The sequence below is a fragment of the Toxotes jaculatrix genome, chromosome 20, assembly GCF_017976425.1.
Source record: "Toxotes jaculatrix isolate fToxJac2 chromosome 20, fToxJac2.pri, whole genome shotgun sequence".
Classification (NCBI taxonomy): Eukaryota; Metazoa; Chordata; class Actinopteri; family Toxotidae; genus Toxotes; species Toxotes jaculatrix.
Genome location: NC_054413.1, coordinates 4873578 through 4888717, shown reverse-complemented (window position 1 = coordinate 4888717; position 15140 = coordinate 4873578). Strand labels below are relative to the sequence as shown.

The 15140-nt window shown below is 41.6% G+C and overlaps 2 protein-coding genes across 6 annotated transcripts in view; both read left to right on the top strand.

The window, feature by feature from the left end:
* Window positions 1-15140, top strand: part of LOC121200337 (protein disulfide-isomerase TMX3-like) — a 195233-nt gene that overhangs the window by 117171 nt on the left and 62922 nt on the right. The window lies entirely within an intron of this gene.
* LOC121200334 (dermatan-sulfate epimerase-like protein) lies at window positions 940-7114 on the top strand. The gene has a single exon (XM_041065570.1). The coding sequence runs from the start codon at window positions 1953-1955 to the stop codon at window positions 5607-5609; it is 3657 nt and encodes a 1218-aa protein (XP_040921504.1). The 5' UTR covers window positions 940-1952; the 3' UTR covers window positions 5610-7114.

The following is a 15140-nucleotide window of genomic DNA, read 5'->3' as shown; positions in this document are numbered from 1 at the left end:
TTCGTTTCAAATGAAAAATATTAATAACATCTATCATGTAGTGTTTATCATTTGTGTAATACGTATCAGGTAGAAATGCCAAAAGGGAGCAAAAGGGATTGAACAAGACTCCTCCTAGTCACTGGAACACCGGAGAAAAGGGAGAACCAGTTAGCCTGGCTCTCCAAGGAACAAAATCTGTCCAGTGTCTCATTTGTTTAATCCTTAACAGAGAGGGAAAAAAAGGGTTTTGAATTTGAAGTCTAGTTAGCAAAACTGTGTAACAGATATATTCATTTTAAAACCATGGACCTTTTATAAAACCTAAAAAATCATTTGGATATTGTGCTCTGTACCTGACAGACATGAGAGTGGCAGCAGTCTTCTCACCTAATTCTCTACAAGAAAGCAAACAAGTGTGTTTCTCAAAATGTCAAACTCTTCCTTGAAGGTATAGCAGTGTTCGTTGTCATTGTTACTGCCTCAGAGATCTTAGGTTCTTTGACTTTTAAATGAGGGCCAATGCTGTTGCCTTCTGCAAATCCCTTCCCTGCTCTTCTGTTTTTGTGCCTTTTCAGTCATTTCTAGTCTTTTTGGCCTATTGCAAATGAGGACTTCTGTGAAATCTTAAGAGAGGACCAGTTAAGGCCATGTTACATTTAAAAAGATCCCCCAAAAAGAGTGTTTTGTTGCCACTTGTTTGATTTTAGTTCTGCAGCCTCAGTCTTAACATAACATCAGGAAGTTAACATAACATCAGTCAACCACCCTGTTAGGAAAACAGGGAGGGAAAAAAACTGATGATTTTATGAAATGATTATCCAGCCTTCCCACTTTGTACAAGAGACATGAGGCTGGGCTTCTGAAGTCACGGCTCCCTCTACAGTTTGTACAGCGGAAATTTTCCATCCAGTGCGGGAAAACAATCAAACTGACTGTGCTGAGCAGTCGGGAGGACGCGTCCGGAGATTACACACATGCACGGCCGTACTTGTGAGATGTGTGCCTCAAACGGCGGCGGATTCATGAATATCACTACAGAGAGGGCAGATTTTCATGTGGAATATCCATCACTCGGGAGGATGATTTACTGTTTCCTGAGGACAATGGGGAAAAAAATGCCTCATTCTTTGCATACTTGAGGAGTGACGACAACTTTCCTCTTTTCGGACTTCACCACACTAATCGCGGAAGATAAAGCGTGGAGCAAAGAAAAAAAAAACTAAAATAAAAGACGACTGGATTTAACAATGCTCACAGGTCGATTTCCCGATCAGGATGTGCAGTTTTAAGCACCAGGCAGTTTGGAGTCTCTGCAGCGGGGAGACCGAGCAATGTTGTCTGCGGAGATGCGTTGTTTCTTGAGGTTTGTGTCCATGGATGTTGCAGCTCGGTCGGGCTGCACACGGAGCCTTTGGGTGGCTGTGATTGGACCGGACACAGACTGGGGCTGACCGATGTTTGTCCGCGAGGAAATGTTTTGGGGAGGAGATCAATATGAGGTACTGGCGCACGCGAGGGGGGAGATGCCAGTCTCCACGAGCACACATGTTACTATGAGGACGGAGGAAAACATGCAGGAATAAGACGGCGATTTTTTTTTTTTTTAGTCTTTGATTTAAATTCAGAAGCAGAACAGAAACATCTTCTTTACATCAGACGCTTATGTATTTAATGTGATTTGTTTTATTATCTTTGCAAACTGTTTTGGATAGTGGTTAGGGAAGTTAATAAGGATAGTGTTTACTCTTGCACTAAAGTTTTTGTTCCTCTTTTCTTGACTATCATGCATTGGACTTTGGCATTGCATTATATTATCTTATGAAATATCAATTTTGTGGACTTGCGGACACCCCTAACAAATATATTCCACCTGGACTTTTTCTCTGAAATTACAACGTAAGTTATGGGACATCATAAGAACGTTTTTAAGGAAGAAAACAATCAGCTGCCTATTTCTGAAATTCAGTAAAATGTGTTCACAAATGCCCGGCAACATGGCAGTTAACTGGGTGGTATATTCAGTTTTTTTACTACCGCTGTTCGCAGTGGGGACTGCTTTCTCGGGGGTCTTCAACACCACAGACAGAGACATTTTTACAGATGACTTGCTTCAGGTCAAGCTCACACAAGACAGAGCGAGTGAACAGTGGAAACTCCAGTCTGCTGATTCCCATCCAAACCTATATTTTAACCAAGTGGATGTGTTGCACTTGAGGCAAAGGTCCTCCACCACCCACAGTCACATATTTAAAGTCATCCGGGCGGCTGTGCTCACCATGTTGTCTAATGTTCCCTTTTACATGCCCCCTGTGAAACATGAGGAGTTTACAAGCAAGTGGAATGAGATTTATGGGAACAACCTGCCTCCACTGGCTCTCTACTGCCTGTTGTGCCCAGAGGACTCTGCTGCCCTGCAGTTTCTTATCAAGTTTATGGATAGGATGGCTGAATACCCCGACTGGAAGGTGACCAGTGCCCCTAACGATGAGGTCCCTATGGCACACTCCCTCAGTGGGTTTGCTACTGCTTATGACTTTATTTACTCTAAGCTGGATGAGCACAGAAGGGACGTTTACCTCAAGAAAATTCGCTCTGAGACAGCAGAGCTGTATGAGCTCTCTAAGTACAGAGGGTGGGGGAAACAGTATCTCCAGAATCATCAAACTACTAACATATTAGCCATCCTGACTGGTGCAATAGTGGTTGGATCACACGACGACCCGGAGTCAATGATCTGGAAACAAGTGGCAGTGAACTACATGGAGAAAACTATGTTCCTCCTAAATCATGTTGTTGATGGGTCTCTGGATGAGGGAGTAGCCTATGGGAGCTACACAGCCAAGTCCATCACACAGTATGTCTTTTTAGCTCAGCGCCATTTCACCATTGACAACATGCAGAACAACTGGCTGCGTGGACACTTCTGGTTTTATTATGCCACTCTGTTGCCAGGCTTTCAAAGAACAGTTGGCATCGCAGACTCCAACTACAACTGGTTCTACGGGCCGGAGAGCCAGCTTGTTTTCCTCGACACATTCGTCATGAGGAACGGAACGGGTAACTGGCTGGCTCAACAGATTAGAAAGCACCGACCCAAGGATGGTCCCATGGGGCAGTCATCTGCCCAGCGCTGGGCTACACTTCACACAGAATATATTTGGTACAACTCCCACCTCACACCACAGCCTCCCCACGATTTTGGCAAAGCGAGGATGCACATTTTCTCAAACTGGGGTGTGGTTACGTATGGAGCAGGGCTTCCCAACGGTCAGGGTAATACTTTTGTCTCCTTTAAGTCTGGCAGGCTGGGTGGCCGTGCAGTCTATGACATTGTACATGACAAGCCTTACTCCTGGGTGGATGGCTGGAACAGCTTTAACCCCGGCCACGAGCACCCGGACCAGAACTCTTTCACGTTTGCTCCTAATGGACAAGTATTTGTATCTGAAGCACTTTATGGCCCAAAGTACAGCTATCTTAACAATGTTTTGGTGTTCAGCCCCTCTCCTACCAGTCAGTGTAACAGTCCATGGGAGGGTCAGTTGGGGGAGTGCGCTAAGTGGCTGCGCTGGACTGATGAAGGGGTGGGTGATGCTAGAGGGGAGGTGATTGTCGCCTCCTCACACAGGAACACCATGTTTGTGAGTGGGGAAGCTGTGTCGGCTTACTCCCCCGCTATGAGACTAAAGAGTGTGTTCAGAGCCTTGGTTCTGCTCAACTCCCAGACGCTGCTGGTGCTTGACCACGTGGAGAAGTGGAGTGATTCACCTGTGAAGTCATTCAGCGCTTTTTTCCACAATCTCGACATTGACTTTAAATACGTTCCATTCAGATTCATGGACAAATATAACGGTGCGATGATGGACGTGTGGGATGCACATTATAAAATGTTCTGGTTCGACACCCAGGGTCATAGCCCTGATACCAGGATACAGGAGGCAGAGCAGGCGGCTGAGTTTAAAAAGAGGTGGACTCAGTATGTTAATGTCACTTTCCCAATGACAAGCTCAGTCAGCAGAGTAGCCTATGTTTTACATGGACCATATGTCAAAGTGTCCAACTGTAGATTTATGGATAATAGCAAAAACGGGGTGAGGCTTTCTTTAACCATAAATAACACAGAGAAGATAGTTTCTATAGCTACAAACTATAAAGACATAGGGGCGAGGTTGAATTATTTAGGATTTGGAGGCCACTGTAAAGTCGAGGATAGATATCAAATCACTCGATATGGCCTTGGGACTCAACTCATCCCCAAACAAATCAGCAGTGATAATCAGCTGTTTGACTTTGGATTCACAGTCAATGTGATAGCAGGGGTTGTTCTCTGTGTGGCCATAGGATTTCTGACCATGCAGAGAAAGTTTTATGTCTGCTTCAGCAGGCTGATGCGTTACGCCCTCCTCTCTGTGCTCATTCTGTGGATAGCCGAGCTGCTGTTTGTGTCTAACAGCTGCGATCAGCTTCTCTGTGGGGTAAAATGGAAAGGTGCGGGTGCCAAAAGCGAAGTAAACAAACAAATCAGACTGTACGAGCAGCACCGGCTCCCCCTCCCCACCGTCGTCATAACAACCCTTCCCGGATCAGGAGCGGAAATACTCAAGCATCTTTTCTACAACAGCTCGGACTTTGTTTACATAAGGGTTCCCACTGAGCACGTGGACATTCCTGAGACAGAGTTTGAGTTTGACTCTCTGGTTGACGCCTGTGAGTGGTCAAGGTCAGACGCCGTGCACGGACGGTTTAAGATTATTCAGGGCTGGCTTCATTCGCTGGTCCACAACACCAAGCTGCACTTGCAAAATATTCAGCTGGTGGAGGGCAGCAGGGTCAAACAGCCCCAGAGGGTTGGCCCCTCCAGGGACAGAAAGAAAAGATCCAGGAGGAGGGAGCCAACGTCTGAACTGAAGGGCAAATTGAGGGCCAGTCTGGACCGAGATGCAGAGTACATTAGAGAGATAAGACGTCATGTTGCAGAGTATCCTGACGCACGGGTTGTCCTCAACATGCGGAGTGGAAGCTGGGCACTTAAACTGCCTTTCATTCAGGAGGTGGTAGGACCCTCCTTGAGGACAATCTACATGGTGAGAGACCCTCGAGCGTGGATTTATCTCATGGTTTATAACAGCAAACCCAGCCTATATTCCCTTAAAAATATCCCACAGCACCTTTCCTTGATATTCAAGGAGGATGCTGTCAGGGATGGGTGCCCAAGTGTGGCGGCGGAGTTTAAAATAATTCAGAGGCTGCTGTCCCGTTCGGAGACAAACCCAGTCCTGATACTGGCTCATCTGTGGCTGGCTCACACCGCAGCAGTGCTGAGGGTCAGCGAGAACCTTCCGGAGGAGTCCTACCTCCAAGTGAGGTTTGAGGACGTGGTCAACCTCCCGCAGGAGACAGCGGAAAGCATACACACATTTCTGGGGGTGCCTGTCTCACCTGCAGCCCTCAACCAACTCATTTTCACCACCTCCACAAACCTGTACAATCTGATGTATGAAGGAGACATTTCACCAGCCAATATTAACATGTGGAGACAGAACATGCCTCGAAAGGACATCAGACTTATAGAGGATGTATGTGGGAGTGTGATGAAGAGGCTGGGTTACACCAGAATTGCCGGTTAACTTGCTGCTGCTGGTCAGCTGTTGTTGAGCTGTCTTGTTTACTGTAGTTGCCATCGAGTTTTTTTTTTTTTTTTTTTTGCACTGACATTAAATTTTAAAAAGTAAATGTTACAAGTTGAGGGAAAACTGGGTAGCATTTCTAAGTTTTTTTTCTGTTAGTTGTATTTGTTTGGGTGTATGTAAGGTGTTGTACCAACTACAGCAACAGATGTTGACGGGGGAGGAATATTTTACATTAAAATAGGTGGAAGGGAGCTTCTGGTATTATTCTTTTTTTTTCTCCACAGCAGCTCTTCACACATAGTTGTAGCACTCTTTTATTGAGTGAGATTTCAGACCTTTGCTGTCTTACATGCAGAGGAAGGCCACTGAATTTCAGCATAATTTTTGCGTTATTGCAGCGTCCTAGAACAGCTCAGTTTCTCAGCGAAGATTATTTACTGTGTGTCTTAGTAAGAGATGAAAAATGAGAGTTTTTCCCATCGCTAAGCTGTGATGTCAGAAAGATGTTTGTGGAAAATCCATGTCTTTTATTAGTGGAATTATTTTGCGGAGGGGGGGGATCAGGGGATATTTACTGGTTTGGAACAGATAACGTTACGAAGCTCATTAAGAAATAAGACTCGTATTTATTGACAGTCTCGGTTTCTAGTTTGTAGCTTTTGGAGACTAATTTGGCTGTCATGAATTTTAATATCTGAACTTTGAGCGCTGTTTCCCTTTAAAACTAAAAAAAAAAAAAGAAAAAATGCTGCAAGACTCAAAGCAAAGCAGAGAACAAGAAGACAACATTAGTGCTTTATTGTTATGATACAGACATATAAATGATATGGATTGTAGTTTCATTATAGCAGTAGAGGGAATTTATTTGAAGCTCAAAGATGTCATGACAGTTTGGTGGCTTAGCACTTTTACAGGGACTCTTGATTGTATATGGAATTTAGTGCATTTTCCAAAGCTAACTTTACTGTATGTACTTGATTAGCCTGGAAATCTTCAACCTCCGAAGATATATAAACCTCTAAAGATATTATGTCTAGAAGAAAGAAAGTTATAAGTATTTATGGGTTCCAAAGACACATATCCCAAAGGATCAGGAATGAATATGATTATTATAACTCCCTTTGGCATTTATTGAATTAGATCAGAGGGAAGTGCTTAATGGGTATCAAACTGTAAAAAAAAGGAAAAACTGTCAGCCTTGACACATTTGTAGTCAAAGCAATTTCCAAAGCATCCCCCTCAGCTACTATTAATCTGCAAAATGCCATAACTGAGACTTACCCTGTGTTATATTGCTGTTCTATCTTCCATATAAAGGCCTGGAGGAAATTCAAACAGCACAAGTTTCCATTTCCTGTCGTGGTCAATCAGCTATCTGATGATCTTTTTGGGCCTTTGTCTTGAAAGAGTTCAGCTAGCAGTGGAAGAAATGGGATGAATATTAAGTATAGCTAAGGAAAAAAAAAAAACAGTCAGAGACCATTTCTACTTTGTAATGTTATGCTCTTTGGCCTGGGCAAAAATGTATGCTCCTCAGTAACCTTTGATGCTGTCTTGCTTAAACATTTCTGTAATGTAAATGGATCACACATAACATGCAGATGATGCACTCAATTATAGACTCTCCATTGCATCTGTATGCAAAAAATAACATACTGTGGCCATTTTGGAAATATCCATCTTCTCTCAGCTAGAAACAGTCCTGTTTGTTTTCTTCTCTATGAACACTGAAACCCTTGACTGCCTGGAAAACCCGTTTGATGTTTGTGGTCTTTGAATGTGTAGACTTGGCAGACATGCTTTCACTTTGGTGTTGCAATCCTGTTACCAACTCTGTTTTGTATTTGCTCGTGGGGATATGGTTCCTTGCTTCTGTGGCCTTGAATTACAATCATTTCTTTATAACGGTTTTCTGTGGGCTCTGGAATAGGAGGTGGAGATAATGTAAAGAAAATAATAAATTCATAAATATATTGGCTTTGTCCTTGTTTGGATGTAATGAATTATCTTGCACTGTAATAAGTGTGTGCCGTATGATTATATAGCATCAGTCCTCATTAGCTGCAGATATTATTATACTCATGTTAAACTCACTATTATCTATCACGACAAAAGACAGCATAGGTTTTAATTTGCACATGCTCTCTTTCACCATGCTTACTGCTAACTCACTAGTAAAATGTCTACTTATACAGATGCCTCTGAGCTGCCACAATTATGCAGCAGCAAAGTCTCCATTTTATTAGACACGGATGACAGAAGCCTAATTGCTTATATGGATGACGTGCATGACAAGGAGGAGCCAACAATTAAAAACATGTCAGGAAATTCTTATGTCATGCTCCGACTGAGATGGGAACTTAACAGGAGCGGGCTTCGAAAGAGCACATGCCGCATCTCATGTTTCAGACTGGTCTCAATGAGTCAGTCATTTCATTACTCATTTGTTCTTGATCCCTCCTGTAACACTCCAGTGCTTGGCAGGGTCCTCTATGCCTAATCCTTCCAGTGCAGAGGCACATTATTCACTGAAAAATCCTCAGGCAAATGCTTTGGAAGGGAGGTTCCTACAAGTCCGGACTTGCACTCACTGGCTTTTAAGTGTTTTGATTTATTCGGGATCAGGGAGTGGTTGGAAATATTGGTGCATAAATAATCTCAGTATAAGCAATATTTTGTTTAACCTCTAACTTATTCAGATTTTATTGATAAGTGTGTTAAAGTATCAAATAACTTCATTCCAATGGAAATTATGCAGCTCACCTTTACAGCACCTATTATTATTACATTTAATAGTACCAGCATCTCACTCAACAACTTTATATGGATTGATATTGATGACTTTTGGGCTGTGAAAAATCAAAATGGTTGTTTCTTATTTTCATCCTGCAGGCAGTGGTGGAAAGTAACTAATCACATTTACATTTACTTTTCTTGAGTATTTCCATTTTATGTTACATTATACTTCTACTCCACCACATTTCAGGGAGAAATATCAGATATATTTTTATCTGCTGCATTTATTTGACAGCTATATTTACCAATTACTTTTCAGATTAAGTTTAAGATTAAACATTTTTTGTATTTTTTATTAACTATTTACTAACAATCATAGACTCATTTATTTTTATAAAAGGTTTTTAAATATTGTATGGAATGTATAAAACCTTTACAGAGAGTGTCTTATAGAAAACCAGTACACGTTCAATATATGTAGATAGAAGTCAGATCCTCTTTATTACTGGGCTTTTTAGCAGCATGGCACATAAAAAGCTAATCAGGCTAGTTCGCACGTTAAGTTTAAGTCTGCATAGATAATCTCTACCAATTAAATTTAATGGCATCTTACAGACAGGATAAAAATAAAGCTATATGTCAGTCTGTTTCCATAGAATTTATTTCCCATCTGAAAATAACACTGCAAACGCCTGCCGCACAGACAGACAAAAACGCTTTATGAAAACCTTTTGATGTCTGATCACAAGAAGCAGATTTGCAGAACTAATTTAAGCTGGAAGGTTGCCTCAGATTATCTCTGATGTTTGATAACCAATACATCATCATTGCATGAAATAAGGTTTCACAGAGAAAATGATGAAAAGCTGCACTATAATCTAATTCCATGCAGCAGCTTGGGTAAGTGATCAAGTAGCTTTCTCAGACTATTAAGTACACGGAGGTTATCCAGATAGAAAAGGAGACTCAATTTCAGCTGAGTAGTCATACCCTTCCCTGTTCCACCTTTATCTTTCACCACTGGTGAGTCGAAGTCCCAGGAGAGCTTCTCCCTCGCCGGCAGCCATCGCTCCTGCCACTGCTCATTAATTAACCTTTGCTGCAGCCACCATCAGAGAGCAGCCCGATATTTTGGAGAGGAGTAATCATCGATACTATATAAGTCCATTGTGCTGGAGAATTAGCCCACTAATGGACAGCAACACCATCACTGTTAAGAGTTTTAAAACTTAAATATGAATTTCATGTGCATGACTTGATGCCAGTGTGTCCTTCAGATGACAGGGGAGAGGCTCGGGATATATTCAGATTTTACTGACAAGGCGTAAGCAGGTGGCGATGCCACTCTCCTATATTTAGTAATTTTCACAGTGGTAAACAATGCCTGTGAAGTCCTCAGATCCCGCTGTTCAAATTTACCTGCTGATGACACTGCTGTGTTTGGATATAGGGAGGTGCAGATCCCAGGAACTGCTATTAATAAGAGTTGACTTGTGAGGAAATATGGCGCATTGCCAATTTGCAGCTGGTGGCAAGTCATTTCTGTAGTGAAAATGGGATCTTCCGTGCCAATAAAGCACAGCGGCAACTGCTAATGAAGCCCAGTCTGGTCTTATAGCACAGGGAAATCAGACCAGATGAGACATTTTGAATTTCACTTCAGGCAAATCTCTATACTGAGGCAGGCTCACAGTTGTATATCAAAACACTCCTTAAGGCTTTACACAGTCTTTACTGCCAGTTTCGTTTTGATATTTGGGCAGAACACATGATTGCCAGCTGAATTTGTCAAAATGAGATGATTCCACTTTAATTGCGCAGCTGGACTATAAAGAGAAATATTGTGTTCTTTGAGGATTTGAGTATTAAATGTCTTTCAATGTCCTCTGCACTTTTCAGTTATATTTTCTTTCATTTGTTTATCGTGCAAACATGAATTTTGGTGCAGTTTACTCTGTTCCCAAAAGCTCAGTGTTTCTTTGACCATTCACGTCTGAAAGTCAAATGAAAGTCTGCGGAAATTGTCTTTTCTCTGCTTAGCAATATGACATGACGTTATGAGTGAAGATTTCACTCTGAGAAGTTTCTGACTTTTTGACTTTGAAAGTGAGACCCTTCAGTATAAACCGATATCCTGTCAGCTTAACCTGTCTCTCATGACATTTTGGTTAATCCCCTCTCTTGTTTTGGATATCATGGGCAGTTTGCTGGGCTGAAACAGCTCGCTGACTCTGGGAAACCGAGCCACTGTACAGTAGTATAAGTGTGTGCTCGGCTCTTCTGTTTCTCGTATTTCAACCATTGTGGTTGCTAACTGTGCAAAAATGAACAGAATGATGTGTAAGCTGGAAAAAGAGATAAAAGGGAAAAAAACACAAAATCGACCAAATGATTTAGCTGTTGTCTGACTAATGTGAGTTTACCAATTCTGTTATGGGAAGGGTTAGCCACTGTTGTGATTTAATGAGCTGCTTCTGCCTATTAAAGCAAAGGGTGGCCATGCTACAGCGTTTGAGGCCTGGTGTTATTCCGAGGTGTAGGATTGAATCCAGCTGGCTCGCCGACAGACAGACGGGGGAGAGGCCCGTTTCCTGGATGACACACTAAGTAGTCCTTCATTACTGGGACCCAGAAACCATAACCCGGCTGTCAAAGTGCTGCCGCTGCCACCGCTCTCCTGAACCATGTCTAGGCAGGGCATGTCTGCTGAGGGGATCATTTTCATGTTTTATGTTATACACAATAGAGCTGATAGGGGAGATAGAAAAAAGGAGATGAATATATGTCTGTGTTTTGTGGGGGCGTCCCATCCAGCCTAATTACATAAAGCATGAGTCATTGATCTCTAATTAGTGGAATTTATGTCTTGAGGAGGAGTAATGGACCCTATGACATTGGTCACAGTGTGCCTTGGGAATTACAGCAGAGCAACAGATGTGTGTAAAGTCTTTAGAAATGAAATAACTAATGCAGGATTTCTTCTCCCTGTCCTCACCTACATATTCTCATCTCACTGTTTTTTGACAGAACAGAAATGAGAAAGCTACTTCCTACAATAAAGCATTGACAGGAGACGTTCTCTGTGAGCTCCAGAGATAAGCCAATCATACTCTACACAGATTTTATATCACCCCCTTCCCATAACTGTCCCACCCACTGTGGCTATCTGTATCTCTGGAATCAGTCCAAGAATACAAACTTAAAATGGGTTTCTTTTACTTTTCCCTTGTAGTGACCTTCCTTCTTTTTCTTCAAAAAACTCCTTCATTTTCAAGAGGGCCTTACATTTCCTTGTTATCGCACTATTGGCTCTTTACAGCTTCCGACAACAGTGTTTTATTTTTAAAAGAGACATCTTGACACTGACAGGCGGCGGGAGATGAGGGACATTCGTCACTCCTCTCTTATCCCTTGTGAGTTTTGCTGCAGTGGAAGCCAGATGGTCAGATTCTCTGCTCATATGGTTCTGTTCCTTAGAGATCACCATTCTTGGCCTGGTTGGCAGGAAAATGTAAGAGTGAGGAGACGATGAGAAATTATATGAATTGTACAAGGCCAGGATAACACCACCACCACTACTCTGGAGAGCCGATTCAGAGGGAAGTTTGACTCCTTTGTACATCAATTCAAAGAAAAAAATATATATATATATATATATAAATATATAAAAGAACTTGATGAAAGAAACAACATGTCACAAACCACACAAAGAGGTGTAACCGCTTTGTAAGAGGTGATAATAAGAGGTCTCATCTTTGCTGGTACACACTGATGATGATTGGTTGACCGTACCAACTGTTAAATTGTCTTTGACGCTCTGTTTTGTCTTAGGATAAAACGACCTGAAGGTACAGGACAAACTCAAGAGCTGCAAGGTTCAGCTTTATCTGTTTCAGTCTGCAAAAGCTATAATCTGATTATACACAAATTAATGTATGAATTAGAATCAGCTTACATTTTGGCATAGGGCCCCTCTTTAAGACACCTTTATGTGGTTTACAAGAAAATGTTCCCAAATGAATTATAATTAATTGTTGCACAGCAAACCTTTTGGAGCCCCGGGGCAGTTGACACCACAAAGGTAAGGAGGCAAGTCTGCAAGCTAGCAAATATGAACAGTGCAGAATTGAAAATAACAGGAAGTGCATCGTCAGATGTTACTGTAATGTTGACAGAATGCTTGGGGAGTTTTAGAAGTAGTGTGATGTGCATACAAAGTCAATGGAAAGACACAACTGAAGTCAAATTTACCTTGGGCGGTGCAAATTCATAGACTCATCCACACAACTTTAAAAATGTTCCTACTTGAGCAATAAATTTGAGCAAATCTTGCAGCTTGTGAATCGACTTAATTAACATGCAAAAAAGAGAAAGAAGGAATGGACACTGGAACTAGCAACAGAGTCTGTTGCCTTTTTAAAGTGTCATTTTAAAGTGCAGGCAACACCCTTGTGTAATGGCAGCAGGCAAATTAACTGGAAAATACCAAAGTAATGTTTGTTTATCATCAAATATATCAGAGAAATCAAAGAAAACAGGAACCTAATGGATGTTCCTTCATAGCCAGATTATATTTTTGAAGTTTACTTAAGAGCTAACCCAATTTATCTTACACTTAATTGCTCTTTGCCGTGAATGCCAAAAAGATATGTGATGCGCTAAATGCTAAGGTACAACTTCACACCTAATTTAGAGACTGTACACTGCAGCTTTTCACAGAATGTACTGTATGTATAAGATACTGGATTTGTTTGGAGCTTTTTCTCGGCAGCTGCTCTCCTGACTCTCAGGGGTTGTGTCTTAAATCTAAACTGCAATTTAACTTAAAAAAAATGTTATCAGACCAGCACATTCCCCTCTGTCACAACTACGTTGCTTTTAATAATTCATTGCTCCTGACAAACCTCCTTTGGTTTCTTGAATTCCTCCAGTAGATTTTTAACAACCTGTGGTTTTCGGTGTCTGAGAGATGACACGGCCATGCACTCGCTCCTAGGGTGTTTACTTATTGTCATTTGTGTCCTTTTGCAAACAGTCTTTGACAGGTTTTGATTTGACTCGGGGGCACTAATGATGGCATTACTTTAATAACCGGCCGTGGTCACAGTGGCTTTGCTCCTGAGCATTGCCTATAATAGGAGTAATGCGTGGATGGTGTCCCTCTGGCTGAGCTGCCTCATTAAATGGCTGAAGAAGAGTGACTGGCTGCAGGGGTGATGCATTATTGATGAGAGAATCTGATTAATTGAAAATATCCTCCACAGCAGGGGAGGCTGTGTGCATGTGTGGGTGTAAATGTGTGTGTGGTTGCAGTAAGTGGCTTCATTTTGTGTGAACAACTTAATCAGTTGATGCATACTGCAGGTTTTTGATTGTTATTCTGCACAGGCACACACTGCCAAACATTTACTGTATATGCAATCACAAATGTGGATGTTGTAAATTATATTGTTCACATAAGCGCAGTCCAGGTGGGAGTAATAATCTTAGGCAATCTGCAGAATGTCAGTTGGTATTAAACAATAGCAGATATTTGTGCCGGGAGACTGAGAGCATTGTTGATCTCCCCCCGTTGTTGGTCTGCACCTGCGACACCGGGCAAGTGGTGTAAATAAAAGATGAAGCTGTCAAAAGATGAGCAACAGGACCAAAACGAATTAGCAAAAGTAATCACTTGCTAACAACACAAAGACGGTTTTACAAGCTGTGTTTCAATTCATAGGATGGATCTGAAAGTGAGGTCGAACCTGTGCCTCTTCCTCAAATGAGATTGCTTATTCTCACAGACTAAAACTAACGATGCATTCAGGTGCTCCTTGTCAACTTGTGAAGTCAGACATTTCCAAGTTAATCATCCTTTATAGGGACCCAAGAAAAATCAGTAGGATAACAAGAAAATTAAAAGGTATTAAAAGGAAAAATATACATTTCTGTTATTCAAAACTACATTTTGTTTATTTATTTTTAAAACGTTTTTCTGTTTTTCCTTTTTCCTTTTATTTTCTGGACTCTAAAAATCATTCTGGCCATCAACTGCTCACGGCTAAGCTTATGACGGCACAAGTCACAAATAGAAATTTATTCACTTTAAGAAGTCACAAACCAAAAACGATAAACAAGTGAAAGGACATGACCCCATAAACTCTCTTTTGTTGTTCTTTCCTGAACCTTAACCATGTATTTGTTGTTGTAATCATGAAGAAAAAGGTCCCCAAACCTTAAAAAAGAAGTCAGACCTTATTGGGCCCAAATTTGTGCAGAATAAAGCTACATTTCCTGGCTCGATCGAGAGGATCTTTTGCAGGCTTTGTCAGCCTGTTGTGACATATTCGTTCCAGAAATGTGGACTTTGGAGGATCCAGGCCCTGATCTGGGACACAGCTAAAGTACCTCTATTATATTGTTTCCTTCCCTTCTTTTGTCTACATGCAAATTTAGTCTATTCTCCTCACTGAACTTCCATTAAGACCCATCAAGGCTGCCATCAGGATTCTGTCTGAAGTCATGCCAGGGGAAATTACAAGCCCTGCTGCCAGCCGCCAATAACAAATGACTTATATATAAACCCACATTAATTTTAAATTCATAAAGGCAGAATATTTTACTGACTGAGTCACTTTTAAATGATTAAAGGACATAAACTAGTTTTTACCCCTTAGTTTGATTTGACATTTACTGACTGAAATGTGAACATCATTTTATATTCAGCAGTAACTTCCCTATCACCCATACGTTGAGGTGTTACGAAGAGTGAGGTAAACCCGGTATAAAGGAGAGCCCTGAGGCAAGTTC